This window comes from Neovison vison, chromosome 11 (genome assembly GCF_020171115.1).
Source record: "Neovison vison isolate M4711 chromosome 11, ASM_NN_V1, whole genome shotgun sequence".
Classification (NCBI taxonomy): domain Eukaryota; kingdom Metazoa; phylum Chordata; class Mammalia; order Carnivora; family Mustelidae; genus Neogale; species Neogale vison.
Window position 1 is genome coordinate 35,960,041 of NC_058101.1, and position 23,864 is coordinate 35,983,904.

Here is a 23,864-nt window from a genome sequence, read left to right on the forward strand (position 1 = left end):
CCTTCTTCAATTTTTTTTTTCCCCCAATGTATAGAAATCACCTGACATTTGTGTATTGATCTTGTATCCTGCAACACTTCTGAATTTATTTGCTCTCAAGTTTTGGGGCATGTGTGTGTATTTGCTAGAATTTTTAAGATACAGGACCACATCAGCTGCAAATATCTCGTCTTACTTCTTCCTTTGTATTTGGGATTCCTTTCTTATCTTTTTTGTGCCTAATTGTTCTTGCTAGAACTTCTGGTACCCCCATTTGCTGCTGTACTTTCTTTGTTGGGAGGTCTTCACCATTGATTCAATCTCTTTACTTGATATAGGTCTGTTCAGATTTTTTATGTCTTCTTGAGTCCATTTTGGTAATTTGTGTGTTTCTAGGAATTTGTCCATTTCATCTATATCATCTAATTTTTTTTTGGCAATAAAGCCTTTTGACCAATAAATCTGTTTATGGTTCAGTCATCCAAAATACCATGTAATTTATCTATTATTTATAAAATGTAGATTATATATCGTGTTTTCTTGTATGTACTTTTCTAAATAAAGCAAATTTATATGTAAAATTCCATAAGAGATTTAAACAAAATTTCCCTAATGAGGGGTATGACTGGTATAAATTGTGATTCTAAAAATCATAAACCTTCTTCATTTTCTTTTTATTAAAATAAATGATTCCTCATTTATTAAAATGAAACCTCTCTTTTTCTACCTAGAGAAAGAAATAAGAGTATGGACTCTCAAGTGCAGAGTATGTGCATTCAAATTTCTTGTCCTACCACTTACTTGCTATAGATGATCTTGGGCTTAACTTCTCTGTGCCCCCGTCTCCTCACTGTAAAAATGAGAATAACGGAACCTACCTCATGAAGTTATTATGAGGATTAAATGCATTAATGCATGCAAAAAACCCCGATAATCTTAATTCATAATAAGCGTTCAATAATTATTAACAAATACTTTTGAAAGGCATCACTAATTGAGGTTAAAATAAAGAGCACATAGACATCATCATCAATGAACCAGCAAATAAAAGTCAAGGCAGCTACTATAAGGATGATGGATACTAAGAGTCATATTTTCCTCCAGAGTCAGAAGACCCCAGAGCAGCAGAGGAATGAGTATTTTGGTGAGCATTCTGTCACCAGAAATAATTGGTTCTCTTTATTCCTATTCAGGAAAGCTGATCCTCTGGACCACAGCTGACCTTTGAACAACACAGGTTTGAACAGTATAAGTCCGCTTATATGAGGATTTTTTTCGCTATAGTACAATACTGTACATATATTTTCTCTTTCTTGTGATTTTTTTAAATAACATGTTCTTTTCTGTAGCTTACTTTATTGTAGGAATACAGTACCTAATACATACAATACACAAAATATGCATTAATCAACTGTTTACATTACTGGTAAGGCTTCTGGTCAACAGGAGGCTATCAGTGGTTGAGTTCTGAGGGGGTTAAAAGTTATATGCAGATTTTTGCTGTGCAGAGGGTTGGCATCCCGAAACCCTGTGTTGTTCAAACACCAACTGTACTAAACTGCATAAAAAACGGCCTCTCTCAGGGTAGAAAATCAAAGGCACTGTTCATGAATCCCATAAAGAAAGGGAAGGTCCTCAGAGAGGAGAATCAGGTCTTTTACTCTGACATGAGTCTGGCCTCCACTGTGGGCCACAGGAAGTCAGAGAGTGGGTGGTGAGCGTTCAAAGGAATAATCGCAAGTATAAATCCTCGTGCTTCTACAAGCATAGATTCCTTTCAAATCGCAGGCCTAAGCCTCCCCGAGAAGGTGATGATGTGCTAACACATTTCTGCTTTTGATTTTTGTTTTGTTTTGCTTCTTAAAACTTTCCTCTTCTTTTCCTCTCTCTTCCCCTAAATGCATAAATACACTCTAAGGCTGATCCCTCTTTGTCATGAAAAGAATTGAATTTATATCCATAATATAATGAATATAGAAAACTTTAATGTATTTTTCATGATTACCAGTATTTTGTTTGTGGCCACACCGATAAGATGACCACAAGATTTGCTTTGGGAATGGAAGCATTCAGTTTCTTGGATTCCAAAGAAACATTTCAAGAGCATTCAAAATTGGCTTCCTCCTTCCCCACCCTGCCCCACCTCCCCAGTAAAAAAAAAAAAGAGCTTGGTTTAATTTTTTAAAGAAAGCAATTAGAATGAAGTCTATCTTGATATAAAATGTAAAAGCACATTAACCACGGCATTGTATTTTAAAAGATGGGAATTTAGTTTATACTCATTTTTATATTAAGACATAAGTTAATGACTTTTATATCTTAAAGGATTTATCATAAAATGTTGCTGCCCAGTGCATTTTTGCAGACAACAAACAATTCGCTGAGAGTATTAACATTCACATGTGTAATTGGAGTTTACAAATGTACAAAACTTTGGGTAATAAACACCTTAAACTTATTTTTCAGACATTCAATAAGCCCATTCCCCTCAAACTGTTTGATTACAAAGAAACACGAAGGGTTGCTAACTGCAGCAAAATGTGAGAAACAAAGCAAAGGAGGCAAATCCAGACTTGAGGACGTAAGAATATCCAAACAGTTTTGTCAATATCAAAAGACAAAAATCAAAACATCTTTCATAATATAAAAGAAAACAAATCCATATAATTATTACTTAGGTGAAAGAACATGTTAGGGTATATGACATTTCTTTCCTTGACATAAATGTGCCTCTCTTCAATTTACTGCAAAATACCATCTTTCAGTTCCAATTTGAGGATATCATAGCCTGTATTGTTAGTGAATCTAACAATACCAGGAAGACTATTTTATTTATTTATTTATTTATTTATTTACCAGGAAGACTATTTTAAAAGAACCCAAAGATCATTTCATTTGCATTTGGTCATTATTGTTTTGACTCTCGTTTTTCTTTATTCATGAGACTAAGCCAATTGAGAAGTAAAAGTCCACAAGTCAAAGCCTATATAATGCAGCTGTTTCTGAAAAAAACTGAAGATGAGCATAGTGTTTAGTATGTCATGAAAGCAGCAGTTGTGGTTAAACAAATGGATAAAAATTACTGCAACCAACGTATGATAAAGTTACAAAGCAAACATTCAAAGTGTTCTCTTGTGTATGTGCACTTTAGTATTAGCAATAATCGCGCCTCAGATAAACTTCATTGGCTACGATACTGCCACTGCGCAAAGCTTGTGTGCACTGTAGTAAAAGAAATCTGGGTAATGTTAGTAAAATGTGATGGATTATTAATAAATGACATCCCCAGCCTGCACAGGCTTCTGTTTGAGAGCGGCGGATTTGTCCTCACACGTGGTGTCAGTCCCCCAGCTGTAGTTTTGATTTACTGAGAAATGACTTAACGGAGAAATGCAGGATTCAATCCCGGGTCTTCCCCTCGTTGCTACCTTATTTGACCGTCTTCGCTTTCAGATTGGGCACTCTGTGCCCAGGAATGTGGCATTGCAAATTGGCTAAAAATGTATCCCTTGGTAGGAGAATAATTTTAGTAAATTCGTGAGGAAGACGATATCTTCATTTAGAAAACAAAGCACTGTATTATAGTTTGACAGTTACCACGCAAGCCCCAGCTCTTCCTAGGCATAGTGGAGCAACCTAAAAACAAAAGCAAAAACAATAACAAACACAAACACGAAAACAAAAAGACACATTTGTTGGGTGTGTAGGTACAACTGTTGATAAAACCATGTAGTTGGTAAAATACTGAATATTGAATCTGTGCTCATCAAAGAGCGGCTCCCAAACTCTGCCGCCCCAGCCTTACTGTAGGGCCGACCCATCCTCCAAGCCCCCTGCGGAAGTCCCAAGTGTCACAGACTCAACTGTTTAGGGCACGTCACCGTACTAAGCAGTACTTCTTTTTAAAGGTACCTCCAAAAAAAAGAAAAGATCGTTTGGGACTTACTCTATCTGAAACAATTTATTTGGCCAACAGGATGTGGGATATGGATAATGAGGAAACACCCAACACTCCAGGACCCAAGTGGCGAAAAAAACCACGTATTATCCAGAGAGGGCGTGTAACAGCTATGCTGTTTCAGAGCGCGCCAGAGTCGCTGCATGCCTGGCTGCTTTCTCCCAGGGCACCAGTCCTTGCACATTTACTGACTAGCTTCTCTCTGCATGGCTGGACAATCTAAACCTACTCTCCTACTTCCTAGCACAGTAAATAAATAATAAATATACCTCCTCCAACTCCACCCTAGGAGTAGAAACAAACCTGGTGAATAAACTCTATGACAATGAGGTATAAGGACGGGTGCTAGGGAAAGAAACAGAATCTTAGTTTAGGGATAAGGAGTAATTCCTAAATCTTTCGCTTACCCTTCCTCCTTCCTTCCCTCCCTCCCCTTCTGTCCTTCCTTCGTCCCTCCCTCCCTTTCTTCCTTTCCTTCTCTTTCCTTCCCCCTCCCTTCCTTTCCTTCTCCTTCCTTCCTCCTTTTCTTCCTTCTTTCCTTTCCTTCTCCTCCCTCCCTTTCTTCCTTCCCTTCTCCTTCCTTCCTCCCCCTCCCCTCTTTCCTTCCTTTCTCCTTCCCCCCTCTCTCTCCCTCTTTCCCTTTCTTTTTGAGCACTCTAGACACCAAGCAATTCAGAGTGCAAAACTACAAGTGTGGACAAGGATAGCTTTTAAAAGGTTAATTTGAGCAGAGTAAGCCCTAAGACTTAAAATGACAGTATTTAGAGAAGGGGTGACTAATACAAAGTACTGAGAAAATTTGTACGTATGTATGCGGGGCTATGTAATACAGTGTTATTGTCAAATACATGATATCAAAATGACTCCTTGGTCAGGTTGGCCTCTCTCCCAACCTTTCCAGACCAGGGACTGGATCTTAAAAACATACCAGACTTCAACTGAGACTTCTCAGTCGTTCTCTATCTGGATCAGGTGTTTTGATCCCTAGTCTATCTCCTTGAACAATCAAATCACCCACTTTATTTATTAATTTTTTTTTAAAGAGAAATATTTCTCTCTCTCTTTTTTTTTTTAAGATTTTATTTATTTATTTGACAGAGAGTAGGCAGAGAGGCAGGCAGTGAGGGAGGAGGAAGCAGGCTCCTGCTGAGCAGAGAGCCCGATGCGGGGCTCCAGGACTCCGGGATCATGACTTGAGCCGAAGGCAGAGGCTTTAACCCACTGAGCCACCCAGGCGCCCCAAATCACCCACTTTAAAATCATCTCTACTTAGAGTGTCCTAGGAGTAAACTCTAAGTCATTTCAATCAAAATGACTGTTTGTAATGAGCAGCCTTTCTCCAAACACCAAAAACCTGAAGTCTTTACACTGTAAAGAGTTGATGTTCCCTAACAACCAGCTAGAAAGTTCAGCTTAGAGTATTTACTAAATACAATGGGCTCACTCCTGCTTTGGATCAAGGTGGGTAGGAGAGTGGGTGATGGCTTCAGGCTTTATAACCTCATTTCATTCCCTGGACAAATGTCCTCTTGCCCATTTGTTGGAACACTGAACGGAAAACATTTATTTTTCATATTCTACAGTTGTAAGTTCAAATTCAGGTGCTTAAAAATAGTAATAGAAGGGACATGCAAACAAAATAGCTATGTGGTCACAGGTAATTAATTTTGATAGTAATTCAGCATAAAGCATTAATTACCTGTAATAACAAGTTTCAAATACTGGCCAAAAGATTTCTTATAACTAGGCCTAAGCTTGTAAATAAAATACACCTTGGAAAAAGAGATTCTTACATCTCTTTCTGTGCTCCTTGGTTATCATTCATGTTGCCACAGTGAGAGGCTAATGGTAGATAATCACATAATTTTTTTAAATTAATTTATTTTAGAGAAGGGGATGCAGAGGGAGATGAAGAGAGAGAAAAAATCTCTAGAAGACTTCCGGCTGATCATGGACTCCGACGTGGGGCTCATTCTCATGACCCAGAGATCATGACCTGAGCTCAAATCAAGAGTTGGATGCTTATTCCATTGAGCTGCTTAGGTGCCCAAATCACATAATTTATAGTGAAATTCTGCAGTATTGATTCAAGCTCTCAAATTATCTATACTTCCCTTCACCCAGTGACCACACTTAAATTTAAGAAACAAGATCAAGATCACATACTAAGTCTCTTTTTTATAGTCTATCCTCTTCATTGAAAAATTTCCTGCCCCTTTCTACAATCATATTCTCATCTTCTTTCCCAGCCTTGGAAGAAATCTTTCCTCCAGTCTGCAGAGGACCAGTCTTTGCTTTCAATTCTGTATCCTACCCTTCTTTCTTGACCTTCAATGTTGCTCTTTCTAGCATCTGGAATCTCTACTCTCTTATTTTTACCTTTATTGTGAAAAAGACCTATGGCTCAAATTCTAACTACCGCTGATTTACTGTGTGGCTTGGGTCAACTATTTAACCTCTCTCTGTCTCAGATTCCTCATCCAATAGAGCCTGGTACATAAAATGTGTTCAATAAATGTTAACTTTCTATTATCATCATTTGAAAACTGTATGCTCCTCTAGCTCATGCATTTACTTATTTTTCTTTTTACTTTTTACACTGTGAGTATCTTTTGCTTCTATTACATTCTCAAAGGCTCTTACAACTTCACAAATGATACATTATCCTCATTCATCCTTATCCTGTTGAAAGCCTGTCTCCTCTCTCTAATGCTCTACCTCATTATCTTATCTAAGACACCCTCTGGTCATTCATTTGCTATTTTCTTCAGAAGTTGAATCTTTAATTCAACCCTGCAAGTGTAGAAAGAAAGAACAGATAGAACTTGGTAATATATCTTGAATCCATTTCTAGAATTGACACCTCAAGCCTTAAAGGGAAGCAACCTTCTATATGTTTTATTTTTATCCAGCCTTTGCTTCCCTTGCCCCTAACCCATCTTAACCTGTCCCCAACCACCACATGAAATTTCTGTTACGGTATCACTCTCCTGGTTAAGTCTCCACCAGCTTCCCACTACCAAACTCTTGAAGCATGGCCTTTGCCAACTTCTATCCTGACCCCAACCTTGCCCTCCAACAAGAATGTCCACAAAAGCCAAACTACGGAAAGAGCCTAGATGTCCATCAACAGATGAATGGATAGAGAAGATGTATATGTAAACAATGGAATATTATGAAGCCATCAAAAACGAAATCTTGCCATTTGCAACAACGTGGATGGAACTAGATTCCATAAGTGGATTTCACTTATGCTAAGTGAAATAAGTCACTCAGAGAAAGACAATTATCACATCTCCATATCACTCCTATCACCACAGATATGTGGAATTTAAGAAACAAGGCAGAGGATCATAGGGGACAAGAGGAAAAAAATGAAACAAGAGAGGGAGACAAACCATGAGAGACTCTTAATAACAGGAAACAAACTGAGGGTTGCTGGAGTGGAGAGGAGTGGAAAGATGGGGTAACTGGGTGATGGACACTGGGGAGGGTATGTGTTGTAATAAGCACTGGGTATTATATAAGAGCGATGAGTAACAGACCTGTGCCTCCAAAACAAATAATACATTATATGTTAATTAATTGAAATGAAATTAAAAAGGTGGGAGAAAAGATGTCCTACTCTTACTAAGCATGGATCCTTAGAACGAGCCACGCTTTCTCAGTATATCTTGTGTATTTCTTCTTCACTGACATTTCTTTCATGTTTTCTCATACAATTTCCCATTTCTTTCTAATTTTGCATTGGATCAATTGAAAGCTTAGCTTAAGTCCAACTTCTTCTCACTAAAGCATTTTCAACAACCAATTTATTTTTTCTCTTTGATTTCCTACACCACTCAATGCCTACACCATGGGACACTTGCTACCAACTGTTCTACATTGCGGGTTTTCCCCTTACACCCCCAGATTATACCTACTTAAGTCATTAAGTTCTGTGGCAGTGGGGATTCTTTTAAGTTTTGTTTTCTTGACAGTACTTACCATTGCTCCTTGTGACCCAAGGAAAACCTTGGGTCAATTATACATCTGAGGGTCTTTCAGGTACCAGATTCTGAACTGGGGCACAAAATTCCTAATTCTGTTCTTGGTAATGATGAAAACAAAGATCTCAAAAGATCATTCTTAGAAGTACTAACCCCTCCAGAAATAGACATGGCTGGAATTCCTTTTGTTAATAAGCTTGCCAGGCCAAGTTTCTTACTTGTTAATGTAATTCAAGGTTGCCATCTTTATTAGGTGATGACCAGACATTTCATCTGCTCCCAAATATCAGTGGCTTGAGTATTTAAAAATTGTATCTTTTTTTTTTTTTAAAGATTTTATTTATTTTATTTGACAGATAGAGATCACAAGTAGGCAGAGAGGCAGGCAGAGAGAGAGGGAGGAGGAAGCAGGCTCCCTGCTGAGCAGAGAGCCCGATGTGGGGCTCGATCCCAGGACCCTGGGATCATGACCCGAGCCGAAGGCAGAGGCTTTAACCCACTGAGCCACCCAGGCGCCCCTAAAAATTATATCTTATGTCTGCCCAAGTGGTTCACATTTTTCTGATTTCTATCTTTGTTTCTTGTTTTCCACCATCTCCCCTCCCTCTGCCGCAGCTCTCCTGTGGTCCTATCTGGCCTATCAATACTAGAACATCTCATTAGTTCCCAGTAAGCAAATGGTGGCAGATCAAAACTATTAATAATTTCTCTGAGTATTAATTTATTCTTTAAAAGTAATTTTGGATTTTAATTATATCATGAAATTAAACATTCCTTCTTGTTTTCATATATTTAATCAAAGAGATGACTTTATCATGCTTATGCTATATATTTTGGTATTGGACAAATGGAGATCATTTTTATTAAATGAATTGTTTTAATAAAAACAGAGAATTATAATAATGAAAAATGAAATGCCATACCTGGGTCCACTCATTTGTCTGGGGATCATAAGCCTCCACTGTATTAAGATAAGTCTGTCCATCATACCCTCCAACAGCATATAATTTATCACCAAGTAAACAGACTCCCACTGCATCTCTGCTGATGCTCATAGATGCCACTGCAGTCCACATATCTGTTTTGGGATCATATCTGAAAGAAAATTTTAGAGCTGGAGCTGACATTGTTCTCACAATATTTTTTTGAAAATATTTAATTTATTTAATTTATTAATAAATATAAATTTAAATTTAAATAAATTTATTAATTTATATTTAATTTATTTATTTGATAGACACAGCGAGAGGGGGAAAACAAGCAGAGGAAGCGGGAGACGGAGAAGCAGGCTCCCAGGGAGCCCGATGTGGGGCTCAATCCCAGGACCCTGGGATCATGACCTGAGCGGAAGGCAGACACCCAATGACTAAGCCACCCAGGCACCCCATTCTCACAATATATTTATGTAAAAACAGTTCATGGATGAAAGACTAGTATGTTGGACCTGATACCATAGACCTTCTAGAAGAAAACACTGGTCTTGGTAATGATTTTTTTGGATTTGACACCAAAAAGCAAAGGCAACAAAGGTTAAAGTAAACAAATGGGACCACATCAAACTAAAAACCTCTGTATAGTAAAGGAAGACATCAACAAAATGAAAAGGCAACCTATGGAATAGGAAAAGTGTTTCCAAATCATGTATCTGATAAGGGGTTAATATATAGGAGATATAAAGAATTATAGAACTCAATGTAAAAAAAAACCCCAAGAACCCAACAAATAGACCACTTAAAATGGGCAGAGGGTCTTAATAGACATTTTCTAAAGAAGACATAGATGGCTAATAGGTACACAAAAAGGTGCTTAAATCACTAATCATCAGGGAAATGTAAATCAAAATCACAATGCCTGTTGAAAAGATAATAACAAGTGTTGGTGAGGATATGGAGAAAAGGGAATCCTTGTGTACTGTTGGTGGGAATGTAAATTAGTGCCACTGCTACAGAAAACTATATGGAGATTCCCCCCAAAATTAATAAGGGAACTACGATATGATCTAGTAATTCTACTTCTGGGTATTTATCCAAAGGAAATGAGAACACTAATTTGAAAAGACATATGTACCCCCCATGTTCACTGCAGCATTATGTACAGTAGCCAAGGCATGGAAACAACCTAAGTGTTCATCAATGGCTGAACGGATAAAAAAAATGTGGTACATGTAGACTACACACATATGCATGCACACACTGAATATTATTTGGCCATAAAAAAGAATGAAATCTTGCCATTTTGACAACATGGATGGACCTTGCAGGCATGATGCCAAGTGAAATAAGCCAGAGAAAACAAAAACTATGGTCTTACTTATATGTGGATTCTAAAACAGAACAAAAACTAAGTTCATAGATTGGTGGTTGCCAGAGGTGGGGCATGGAGGGGGTGGGTCAAATGGAGGAAGAGAGTCAAAAGGGACAAATTTCTAGTTATAAAATACATGAGTTATGGGGATGTCACGTACAGCATGGCGATGTAGTTAATGATACTGTACTGCATGTTTGGAAGTTGCTAAGAGAGTAGATCTTTAAGGTTCTCATCACAAGAAAAAAATTGTAACTATATACGGTGATGGATGTTAACTAGACTTACTGTGATCATTTCTCAATATATACAAATGTCAAATCATTATGTCATATACCTGAGACTAATAAAACGTTGTATGTCAATTATACCTCAATAAAAGAATATCAACACATCCAGAAACACCTGAGAGAGGTGTATAGCAAAGTGGTTTGAGAATGGGCTTTGGATTTGGGCTGAAGAATCTCGAGTCCTTATCCTTCCAATCACTGGTTCTGTGGTATTGTAAAGTTATTTAAAATCTTTACATCTTAGTCTCTTTATTGGTGAAAATATTGCTCACCAGGTAGCATTGAGGGTTAAATGAAAATGCACAGTTAAGCATTTGATAAATGTCACCTTAAAGATGAGTTGGTTCACTTGTTACAATTTTTTCCTATTAGCAAAGAATACATTCTTGTAACAAAAATTCAAAGATTACAAAAATATATAAAATATGCAATAACTAGCCTCATTTCCTTCCAACTTTAATTATAGAGTCAAGTGCTAACCCCTATTAACAGTTTGGTTTGTATTTGATCTTCTAAATATTTCACTTTTTATTTTTAGGGCTTGAGATGCCTATTTCAGAACATGCTTTTTATTCAATTTAATTTTTCTTTCCATGTAAACTGTTAACACTTTTTTTCTTTCAAGAAAATAAAAATGGTTTAGTTCTTTAAGCCTACCCTTTATCTTATCACTGCTATTTAAAGTACATTTGAACATATTTTAGAAAAAAAATCAATATTTTCCTGAAAACGTTTAATTTACAATATTACAGATTCATTTGGTAAATCCATAACACTTAATGATCCAAAAGAGCTAACGTAAATACTGAAAACTGCTGTAAGATTTTCGATTATCTACTGAAAATCTGAGGAAATCAATACATGAAGGGCTAGGTGAGATGGCTTACAGATGCAATCATGAAAGCTGTCCACTTTTGAACCTTCTTGTGCTTTTCATGAAATATATTAATTAGAACAGCCCAGAGTTGTCTGTCTAAGAGCAGATACATCATGCTAAAATGCTAAAACCTCTTGCACAATGAAGAATTTTTCACTGGGTGCAGTACTGCAGTGAGCCTATAACTCATGGGGTAAAGTATACAAAGACTTCCATATTCCTTTCCTGGAGTGTAACACACAGGGAGCATAGTCTGAATCACTTTCTCCCTAACACAGGGCAAATGCAAGTATAACTTTCCTGCTTTCTCAAAAGACAACAAACCAATCCTCCTTATTATTTCACAGAAAGCATGATTGTCATCAAACCCGCATTTCACTTTTTAACTTTCTTCCAATCATGTATGAATAACACACACACACACACACACACACAACTTCCCATTGCTCTTTAAAATCCAGAATCCTTAAGATTCTATGTGATCTGCCCCCGTCTCCACCCTAGTCTGCCTCCTTTCCGGCCACTGTCTCTCTCCCTCTCTTTTCCCCCAGACACAGAGTGGCCTCCTTTCAGTTTTCTGAATGAACCGTATCCCCTTCTGCTTTGGAGTGTTCATTCATGCTCCATGGACTCTACCTTCTAAATCCACTCAGTCCTCTCCATTCCTTGAACCAGACTAAAAACAACAGATGGAAGCCTGAACTGTTGTCCAAATCGTCCACTGATGTAATTAGGTTCTTTACCTAGTCCCATATGTGAGTTTCAGGAGGCCAGTTTGGATGACTTATATAACTTTTAAGCCATATTAGTTTTTTTAAAATTTTATTATTTCATAGTATTTCCTTATATCAAAATGCGTTAGAAAAGCTCCTCTCCTTTTCACTTCTTCCTTAGCCTCCAGTCCCTACTCCTTCTCTCTGAAATTCATCAAGCTCTTCTCTTCTTCTTGTCAGGTATAGTATCCAATATGAAATACATGCACAATAAGTGTCATATGACTCAATTAACAAATTACATAATCAATTCTAAGGTAAATCTTAAGTAGGCCGTAATATGGGGAGAGAAGAATCTGAGAAAAGCTGTTAGGAAAGAGACCAGCAGACAGCCAGAGCAGACGACCCAGTGTTCACAAAGCTGGGAAGAAACTGTCTTGCGTGGGCTGGATGTTCAATAAGGAGTCAATGATTTGTCTGAAAGTGTCAGACAAAGTTTTCCTTCACAGGAAATTACCTTTCCACACAGTCTGAGAGCCTGGAAGTCAAGTTGGATGCAGGGGCATCGTGTCCTCCAATCGCATACAGCAATCCATTCCACGTAGTTACTCCGACTCCCCCTCTCCTTTTTGACATTTGTGCACAGAGTGTCCATTTATTAGTGTGAGGATCAAAACATTCTACTGATTTGAGGCAAGAACTTCCATCACGACCACCAACTGCATAAAGTCTGTAAGAACAAATAGAATAACAAATAAAAAAGAGCGCCATCATATGATGAAGGCAAAGAGATTATTCTTAGGGTATTTCTTTGAAATTAAAGTGCCATAGATTATAAGACACACTCTCAGTTTATGTGCCATCAAGCAAGAAGATATGCTACCAATTATATGACATATGTATATATCATATGTAAATTACATATATGTATATATCATATGTATATGTGTGTATGTATATATACCAGCTATTACTCTGTATATACATAAAAAAAGAACAAACTCACCTGAAAGCAATGACAACTATTTCTGATAAGTCACCACGGATTATAAGACACATCACAATTTTAGAGGCGTAAGATGTGTCTTAGAATAGATAAAATGCAGTACATAAATATACCATGACTTCTTTCTTAAATAGCTAAGACAGGACTACGTTATAAAGGAAAGAAATGAACCTTCTCTGCACCTACCACAGACTAGATATTTTACCTGTATTAACTTAATCATCTCAATAATGCTACGGGAAACCATTTATATTCCTGTTTCATGGGTGAAGAAACAGGCTCATGGAGATTAAGAGGCTTATACAGGGTCAGAAGCAGAACCAGGACACAGTTAGAGTAATGAGCAGCTGTACTATGAGCACCTGGGATGTTCTTGCAGAAGTGAAATAGGAGAATAAAAGGATTGCTTGAAACAGTGGTGTATAAATTAATATTTATTACATACAAACTGTGATCCTCCATTAATTTAGATTACTGCAGAGAAGGATACTGTAAGTTATCTAAAATGAATATGGTATGTTAATGTCCTAAATGTTGCCTAGTAGATAAATTTTAATTCATTACCTGTCAAGATACTGCATTAACCTTAGTCTTTTACTCTGACCTTAAAATATATATAAAATATATTTTAATAGTTTTCTCAAGAGTAATAAATTCAGATCATTGCTTATATAAAAGTTCCCACATTTTGAATTTACAGATGCCTTAGTTAATATTTAACTTCTTTTTTAGCTCAGGAAATAATACTTGAGCTATAATCTGCCAATTAAAACTCTAAGTATTTATACTGCTAAATATACATATTTTAAAGACATTTATTCATTTTAATTCATAATGTAAAGTTCACTCTACCACTCAAAGTGGTTCTTTAGTGAGAAGATGACCATATCTTAGACAGCAACATATGTGTGTGGCAATATCTTGTTTTAAACTTTGTATTAATAGTATGGAGGGGCGCCTGGGTGGCTCAGTGGGTTAAGCCGCTGCCTTCGGCTCAGGTCATGATCTCGGGGTCCTGGGATCGAGTCCCGCATCGGGCTCTCTGCTCGGCAGGGAGCCTGCTTCCTCCTCTCTCTCTCTGCCTGCCTCTCTGCCTATTCTCTCTGTCAAATAAATAAATCTTTAAAAAAAAAATAGTATGGAAACTGAAATTCATTTGAAACTTTGTTAAAAGTTTTTATCTGTCAAAAACTACTTTCTTGTGTTACTGTTCTTAAACTGTTCTCATTTTTTTTTGTTCTCATTTTTAACTAATACTTGGTAGAATAATTGTTTGAATATGAATCACAGACTATCAGAAGACATCAAGAATTAGAAAACACCCATAATTTAAAAAACATGTACACGCATGCGTGTCTATGCACACATGCGTGCACACACACAAATTCAAGGCACCATCCCCTCTTCAGAGTGAACTCATGGGTCTTGACTGTGAAAAGTGGTGCAGTACAGGGATTAAGAGGTGAACTCTGGAGCTGGGCTCTGGATTTGAACTGTGGTTCTTACACTTACGAGCTCTGACCGTGGACAATTATTTAACCTCCCTCCAGCTGCCTGAATATCATCATCCAAAACATCTCTAAGCCCTGCCTCGTAGGATTATTGATGACCAAATGTAAAATACTTTGAACAGTGCTTTACACTGTTCAAAGTGCTTTACACAGGGTAAACATGGTCTAAGTGTTTCGGGGGAAAAAATGAATTCTGTCTCTATTTTTTTCGGGGGAAAATGAATTCTGTCTCTATATTCTTCTAGAAAATGACATTTTTAGGTCTTACGCATACAAACAACATTTACACTGAGCTAATGTTAAGGGCTAATGTGTACCAATAACACTTCCTAAAGAAACATTATCTCAAGCAATGGTTTTCAAATTGTTTTCTAAGAATAGGATTCTGTGGAGTACTTCAGGAGGTCCCCAAAATGGTGTATTTGAAATTCAAGTTTTGTTTTGTTTTTAGAGAGAGAGAGAGAGAAAACCTCGAGCAGGCTCTACGCTCAGTGTGAGTCCCATGAAGGGCCCCCACCCACTGCCCTGAGACCACAACTCAAACAGATATCAAGAGGCCAAACCCCAACTGACTGAGCCACCCAGGTGACCCTGAAATCCAAGTTTTAATAGTTTTCAAAATATCTGGCTCAATTAAATGCCATACAAGATTTATAACTCATCTCTTTCCCCCATGACAGTAGCTATTACAAATAAAAAGAGAAACATTATGTCAAATTGTGGTTGTGTCAAATTGCATTGTACTATAGACTTTAAAATAAGACTTCCTCATGCCTGACATTTAAAATTATGATCAAGAATGCAATGGATTGGTGGATATTGGGATTTAACTTAGGAAAAAAAAATTTCTAATACTCTCAAGCTACATCAACAATTTAACTGAAAAGTTTCCCGAGAGTCCAATTAAATTGCTCTAGCAGTTAAAATAACTGTTATCTTCTCAGCGACTTATTTGTGAATCAGGATTTTTCTTTATACTGAACAACAAAAACAAAACATAGAAATAATCCGGTGTTCTTTAAAACAGACTTGTTCTTCTATATCGATTTTTTATAATAAATACATGCTTTAAACTTGAGCTTAAATTTAAGATAAGTCTATAATAATCTTGAGTTTCCATTTGTCTTAAGTATTGGGGTTTTTGTAAGGTTGTTTTGAGATAGAGATTCTACTATGAAAAATATTTGACAGCCAGGGCCTTAAAAGTAGCCCAAGCAATTGGAATTGTAAATAAAGTTTCTCTCAAACAGGGTAGAAAGAAAAATTTTAACACTTTGAATTTTCAAGATACAAGATGTAACTCATAAAACATTCAAACAGTTCTTCTCTAAAGAAACAATTATATTTTGCATTAGGAAGCATTATAAAATAAGTTAAAATAACAAAAACAATAGTGAATCCAGGCTTTTCATTTTATAAATTAAAAAACTGAGGCACAGGGAAATGATTCATTCTAAATCATAAAGGAGTAGTAGAGAAAAGATGCATAGTTTTTTTTTTTTCAATCAACTGCATATTTAAACAAAAATAACGTGATTTCTATTTTTTCATATTCTGGATATGTACCTCAAAATGGAAAAAAACAAAATATTTAAAAATATTGCTACTTTGTTTTAAAGCACACTTAGAGGGGTGCCTGGGTGGCTCAGTCAGTTAAGCATCTGCCTTTGGCTCAGGTCATGATCCTGGGGTCCTGGGTTGAGTCCTGTGTTTGGGCTCCCTGCTCCCCAGGTAGCCTACTTCTCCCTCTGCCTGCTGCTCCCCCTGCTTGTGCTCTCTCCCTCTCTCACTGACAAATAAATAAATCTTAAAAAATAAATAAATAAAGCAAGCTTAGAAAAGTGCTAGTTGATATGTTAACACATCCTCCTCTTGGGGGTGATTACAAGCACCACTGCATCTAAGTGGTACTGGAACATTCTTCAGTAAGACTGTACACTTCAGGTTATGTTCCAGGTACCATACTACATGTAAGAACGAAAAGACCAGGTCACTCAAGACCCTGATCTACATGGACTAGTAAATAGTAACAACAATAGAATGGTTCCTGTTTTAACACAATCATATACAAATTATGCACAGTGAAAATGTTGAGGGTGGAAGGGACAGTCAGTGTAGGGAAGGATGAGGAGATAGATGGGAATGGAAATGGGAAAGTGTTCCAGAGACTTCTGAGTGAGTTTCAAGGATGCTGAATTTTCCAGGCACAAAAGTGGGGAAACAACACTCAAAGACAGAGGCAATGAGTTAAAACATTATGGGAGTGTGAAACAAAATGTATTTTCCACAAATAGGTTAGTTTTTTAAAATAAAACATTTTATTCATCTATTTGAGAGAGAGAGCACATGAGCAAGGGGAGCGGGAGGGGGAGAGAGAAAAACAGACTTCCCACTGAGCAGGGAGCCCAACGTGGGGCTCAATCCCAGGACCCTGGGATCATGACCTGTGGTGAAAGCAGACACTTAACCAACGGAGCCACCCAGGCGCCCTGCAAATAGGCTAGTTCTGCTGGAGTGTGAGATGCACAGGGGAGGGGAGGGGAGAGGGGGAGGAGCGGAGAGATGGGCACAGAGGTGAGACCATAAAGAAGGCTTAGTCCTCGAAGCTCCTGAAGTTTCAAAATCAATGTCTTAATAGTTAGTAGATGAGAGCTCCTCAGCTTCTGACCTGATTCTTTGATGGTCTCAGTGTCAATATCGAATAAATTGTACCTTAGATGAACTAAAGACTGAAATATTTATTTCTCATAAGAGAGCAAGAGAAAGTGAGAAAGTAAATTATTTCCATGCCTCGAAGTTAAAGCTGCTATAGGTCTACAAATCAGATTTTACAGAAGGCAGCTATCCTTTTTGTGCTCTTAGAAACATTTATTTCTAGGCTAGGAAATATGCCGGTGAACAAGAATTAGATCAATGAACTACTCCCAGAAATTTTAACTAAAGGGTTAAAACGGAAAAGATACTGTTCATTTTCTCATTTACTAGATTCTTTGGTGGCTGACTGCTAATTTTGAAGTTCTTTCTTCAGTTAAAACACATGAAGGGAGGGGTGTGGAAATCAGGTACATTTCAAAAAGTGGGTTTCTATTTCTCTATCTTATCACTTGTAATACTGCTAAAAACTAAGAAAACGTAGGACATAACTTATAGGTCCTGAGGAACCAGGACCTTAGGTCATAAAAAATTTTATAAATTTTCATAAAAATTTTACTAATATTTTCTCATTTTTTTCTTTTACCAATCAATCAATAGAATTCTACAAATAATTTTAAGTCTCTTTTAACTTTGATTCCTTCTCTTTTCTGTAAATGACGATAAAGCCTTTTGAGTGAGTAAAGGCATGCAACCAACAACATTTATTTAATAACCATACAGGGCTTCATTTTATGGAAGAAAGGTCTTTGATATGGATTTAAACTCTGAGTTACCAAGAGCTATTGGTGATGGTTCTGTCCAAATCCGTTAACTCCAGTTAGAAAAGACAAGAGCCAAGAGAGCACCTTTCTAAGTGCATTTCAGTTTTCAGCAGTTTACCAAGATAAGAAGTAAAAGTAAAGATAAGTCAGTAGACGAGATGGAAGGAATTATTTAGGAAAACACTTAGAGGGCATCTACTACATTTAAAACACTATATGCTTTTAAAGCTTTATAAACCTCCAGACTTATACTCTATTGCCTATGTATATAAAATTTCTCCATACAAAATAACTTGAAATTTACAATATATTATTATATATAGAATTATATATGTATATATAATCAGTATATTATATATATATACACATATATATGTATATATATATATAAAACTGGTATATTAGAATGAAAACCTAACATGGTGAGTTATTTATATTTACAATTACAATAAAAAGAGACTATTTTAAAAGTTTGCATTGCTCTTAAAAGTTTTCCCCTTTCATGATTTTGTGTTTTTTTTAATGTATATTTTTAACTTAGATGTATACCTCAATAAATTTGGCTTATTGTGTTTTAAATAAAATTTTAAATATTTCCTTACTTTCCACTTAGTACTGCCACACCTACTGTGCTCCTGGGGGTGGACATAGTGGCAACAAAATTCCACTGACGAGCCTGAGGGTCCCATCTTTCCACTGTGTTCAGATAGCTCCAGCCATCATGTCCGCCTACGGCATACATGGGACCTTCCAATACAGCCACACCTGTAAGGAGACAGGAAAGAAACAATGACTTCAGGGGCACTTGGGTGGCTCAGTTGTTAGGCGTCTGCCTTTGGCTCAGGTCATGATCGCAGGGTCCTGGGATCAGCTCTACATGGGGCTTCCAGCAGGAAACCTGCTTCTCCCTCTCCCACTCTCCCTGCTTGTGTTCCTTCTCTTGCTGTCTCTCTGTCAAATAAATAAATAAAATCTTTAAAAAAAGAAAAAAAAGAAGCAATGACTTCAGATTTGCTGCTACGTCTTAAAGATCGCATTTTAATTGGAATCTCAATATACAGTTTACCACCTACGTTTTTGTCTATGGTTTTATGGTTCTTATGTTCAATACTTTAACCCATTTTGAGTTTATTTTGTGTCTGCTATAGGATAAAAGTCTACTTTCATTCTTTTGCCTGTGACTGTCCGGTTTTCCCAGCACCATTTATTGAAGACAGTCCTTTCCCCATTCTATGTTCCTGGCTCCTCTGTTGTAAATTAGTTAACCATATATGCATGGGTTTATTTCTGGACTCTCTATTTTGTTCCATCCATCTATGTGTCTGTTTTTAAGCCAAATACCATAATGTGTTACGTAGTATAGTTTGAAGCCTCTAGTCTTGTCCTTCTTTCTCAAGTTTGCTTTGCTATTTTTGTTTTGTTTTTATTTATTCATTTTTTGTGGCCTCATTCAAATTTTAGGATTATTTGTTCTTTTTCTTTGAAAAATGTCACTGGAATTTTGACAGGGAATGTACTGAATCGGTAGATTGCTTTGGGTAGTACAATGAATCTTAAACATGCAAATTTAATTAAGGAAACATTTATGGTAAAGATACCTGGTTTCTTTCTAGCTCTTCTTGCTTGGTAGGTGGGATGGGGTGAGAGGGTAGCTCTACAGCTCTGGTCTAATAAGTTTTAAAGGCAGTATCTTGAGGTCCAACAGTAGAAAGTGATTTAAAACCACACAATATGTACACACTGCCATAATAAAAAGCTTTTTCAGTAATTCAGATTTAAGGTATATTTGAGAAATCATTTTTATTCCTTTCACTGTAGTTAGACTTGATACCACAATCTATTGGTGTGATTCATCACCAGGGAACCAAGCCGGATTCATTTATTTCCTTATTCAACAAACATCTATTTAGTGTTTATTAAGTGCCAAATGTTTAATAAAAGATAACAAATAAGGGCTCTACCATCATGGGCCTAATTTTTTAGTCAGGAAACAGGCAAAATATATTTCAGGTATTGATAAATGCTAATAAGAAAAATGGAACTGAGTAGAAGGGTAGGGAGGGTCGGGGAGGGTTGGGGAGACCTCTTGGGCAAAGTGACATTTGGACAAAATGACATTTGGACAAAATGATATTTGAACAAAAATATGGATGAAGTCAGACATGGAGATATCTGAGAGAAGAGAAGGTGAGGTAAAGGGGATAGTATGTACAACCACACATATACACCCACGTATATAGTTCCAAATATATAAAAAATATACCCAATTATCTGTGTATATGTGCATGGAATTAATTAAAGAGCTGGAAGAAAAATTAATGGGTGCATCTAGTTCAACTTCTTAAACAATATCTTTGAAAATAAATTTTAGCAGTAGAACCACTTCTTCAAAATGAAATCTATTTAATTATGGAATCTTTAATTATTTAAAATTTATTTAATTCTCAAATTTCTAAAAGAGATAAAAGGAGTGTTTCCTATGTAAGAGTTTCTTTTTTAACTTCCGTTAGGTTTTTAAGTTCAATTTTTTTAAAAAAAAGATTTTATTTATTTATTTGACAGAGATCACAAGTAGACAAAGAGGCAGGCAGAGAGAGAGGAAGGGAAGCAGGCTCCCCACCGAACAGAGAGCCCGATGCAGGGCTCGATCCCAGGACCCTGGGATCATGACCTGAGCCGAAGGCAGTGGCTTTAACCCACTGAGCCACCCAGGCGCCCCTTTAAGTTCAAATTTTAACACTGATTTATTATCCGGTAAATAAGTAAATAAGAATGACAGAACAATCTGGAAAAAAGAACTACATGATCCTTCCCCTTTGAATTTGCTTCAATAAAGCATTTTGTATGGTAATTAGAAGTAATGACAGTATTCTATGTACAATCTGATCTGCACAAAACATAACAGGATTATGGGCATTCTTATTCTACATACCATAATAATTTATCTTAAGTTAAAATTAAATTTCTTTTCTCCACGGTGGGGTAAGTATGCAGGCAAATCACATTACTGACCCTGGACTTTATGGTCAACCTGTTTTTAAGTCTCATTCATGCTGCTTTTAAGATATATTCCCATTCTGGGGTGCCTGGGTGGCTCAGTGGGTTAAGCCGCTGCCTTCGGCTCAGGTCATGATCTCAGGGTCCTGGGATCGAGTTCCGCATCAGGCTCTCTGCTCAGCAGGGAGCCTGCTTCCTCATCTCTCTCTCTCTCTGCCTGCCTCTCTGCCTACTTGTGATCTCTCTCTGTCAAATAAATAAATAAAATCTTTAAAAAAAAAAAAAGATATATTCCCATTCTGTGCCTAAGTAATAAGTTGATTTTATGGACTCAAGATTATTATCTTATAGTTTTGTTAGATCTCATATAGTTAATTTTAAGCTCCCCTTCTTAGTACTTTACCCCTAACCTTCTGGTTTTACTTCCTTACCAAGCTTGAAACTTAAGATCACCTTGAACTGAAACCCAATTGCAAATAGTAGAATCACTTGTTTCTCTGATTTTTTTTTGCTGTTCCCACTATCAGACCAATCTTCATGCCTAGATAATTTTCATTACTGGCTATTGACTTTTTTTTCGCAGCCTCTACTCTGGTGCTCAGCGTTAATAAATTGAATGTAGTACAAAGCTATGCTATTGAAACTGAACTATGACTTCATTGCTACTCATCCATCTTTTAATTCATCTTTTATGATGACCTATCAAATTCTTTATTGCTACTAATTTAAACCTTTTCCAAATGGTGATACATTGACAATATGGCCACAAATTCTTCTTGCTGAATGCATGCCTATTTTCAATGTGACCCTGCAGCTCCTCCCACCAAGAAGAGCTGTCCATCAATAGATGAATGGATAAAAAAGATGTGATATCTTTCACACACACACATACCCCCACACAGGAATATTACATTGTAAAAATGATGAGATCATGCCATTTGAGACAACATGAATGGACCTAGCGGGTATTATGCTAAGTAAAATAAGGCAGACTGAGAAAGACAAATGCCATATGATTCCGTTCATAGATGGCATCTAAAAAATGAATAAACACGGGTGCCTTGGTGGCTCAGTCAGTTAAGCGTCTGCATTCAGCTCAGGTCATGATCCCAGGGTCCTGGGATCGAGCTCTGTGTTGGGCTCCCTGCGTCTCCCACTCCTTCTGCTTGTGCTCTCTCACTCTTTCTCTATCCCAAATAAATAGAAATCTTTTTAAAAATAAAATGAAAATGAAAAAACAAATAAAAAACAGAATCAGAACTACAGATACAGAGAATAAACAGATGGTTGCCAGAGGGGAGGGAGATGGAGGGCTCGACAAAATGAGTGGAGAGGGAGATCCAGGCTTCTAGCTAATGAGTAGGTCATGGAAAAAGAGGCAGAGCCTTGAATATAGTCAATGATAATGAAATAGGGATGTACAAAGGGACAGATGGTAACTATGCTTGTGGTAAATATAGCACAATGTATAAACTTATCAAATCACTAAGATGGACACCTGAAATCAAAGTAACATTGTGCATCAACTAGACTAAAATATACACATGAATAGAAACATAAATACATAAATACATGCATATATATATAGATAAGAATAATCTTTTTCTCTCCTCTTTGAACCTGGGCTTGCCCATGGGACTTGTTGTGACCTGTGCAACATTAGCAAACACGAAGCAAGCAGAAGCTTGAAAAGTCTGTGCTCTGTGGCTTGCCTTCTCTTGCTGCTTTTGAAACCCTCTGACTGCCCCCATGTGAAGAAGCCTGCCTAGCCCGAAAAATGATTGGAGGCATGTGGCCCAACTGTCTCTGTTGCCCAGGCCAACAACCTGCCCACCACTACACATGTGAATGAGGCTGTACGAGATCACCTAGCTGACCTGCCAGCCCACTGGAGATCCATGAGAAAACCCAGCAGAAATCATCCAAGACAGCCTGGACCAGAAGAATGGTTCAACGGACGCACAGATCCTTGGGCCAAATGAATGGTGGTTGTTTTAAATCTCTGACTTTCAGAGTATTTGTTATGCAGCAAAAGCTAAGGTGAAGCAGATACATGTCAAGCCCCATCTCATTCTATTTCCAGCTGCTTCACTCTCATCGAATAATTCTCTCTACTTCACCTATTTTTTCTCCTATCAAAAAAGATAGGGGGCACCTGGGTGGCTCAGTGGGTTAAGCCGCTGCCTTCGGCTCAGGTGATGATCTCGCGTCCCGGGATGGAGTCCCGCATTGGGCTCTCTGCTCAGCAGGGAGCCTGCTTCCTCCTCTCTCTCTCTGCCTGTCTCTCTGCCTACTTGTGATCTCTCTCTGTCAAATAAATAAATAAAATCTTTAAAAAAAAAAAAAAAGATAGGTCCTGTGATATAGGACCTTAAATTATCTTCTGTCATCTCAGAGTGAGACATCAGTTCCTTCAGATAAAGGCAGTGTCTTCTTCATCTTTGTAGACCCACAGAGCAAAGAGCACGGCACAGAGTATATGCTAATCAATGTCAGTTCAGTGAATTATTGAATGAAAGAATGAAAAATCTCTATCATTATATTCTCTGTGCCAACTCAGGATTTCTCTGGGTTTTTACCCACTTCTGCTTAAAAACCAGGGGCTATCAATGAAAAACAATAATGCTAAAGATTTTTAAAGAAGCATTTCATTCAGGTTCAATTAACACTGATTGTCAACCCAGAACACATATTTAAAAAGGTGGCTTATCACTCTCTCATGCTATGATAAAATCCTGAAATATCTATGTTTTTACTTATGCTGGCTGCTGTTACATTTATGTAGATGCTTGTTTGTCCAGATGCTGCTTTCAGGTTAAGGAGC

General features: G+C 37.2%; 1 protein-coding gene and 1 pseudogene across 5 annotated transcripts in view; both read right to left on the reverse strand.

Moving 5' to 3' along the window:
- Positions 1-2,225: 2,225 nt before the first annotated feature.
- Positions 2,226-23,864, reverse strand: part of KLHL5 (kelch like family member 5) — an 87,970-nt gene continuing 66,331 nt past the window's right edge. For 2 of the 5 annotated variants that reach the window (XM_044224527.1, XM_044224525.1), the window contains 4 exons: positions 18,646-18,808; positions 12,628-12,840; positions 8,850-9,021; positions 2,226-3,615 (listed from right to left, as the gene is read on the reverse strand). In XM_044224527.1, the coding sequence (XP_044080462.1) occupies positions 3,559-3,615; positions 8,850-9,021; positions 12,628-12,840; positions 18,646-18,808 (605 nt within the window). In that variant the 3' untranslated portion in view covers positions 2,226-3,558. Of the gene's footprint in view, positions 3,616-8,719; positions 9,022-12,627; positions 12,841-18,645; positions 18,809-23,864 lie in introns of those variants that run through there. The other 3 variants (XM_044224524.1, XM_044224526.1, XM_044224528.1) reach the window with 3 other exon arrangements.
- Positions 3,061-3,193, reverse strand: LOC122890614 (annotated as a pseudogene).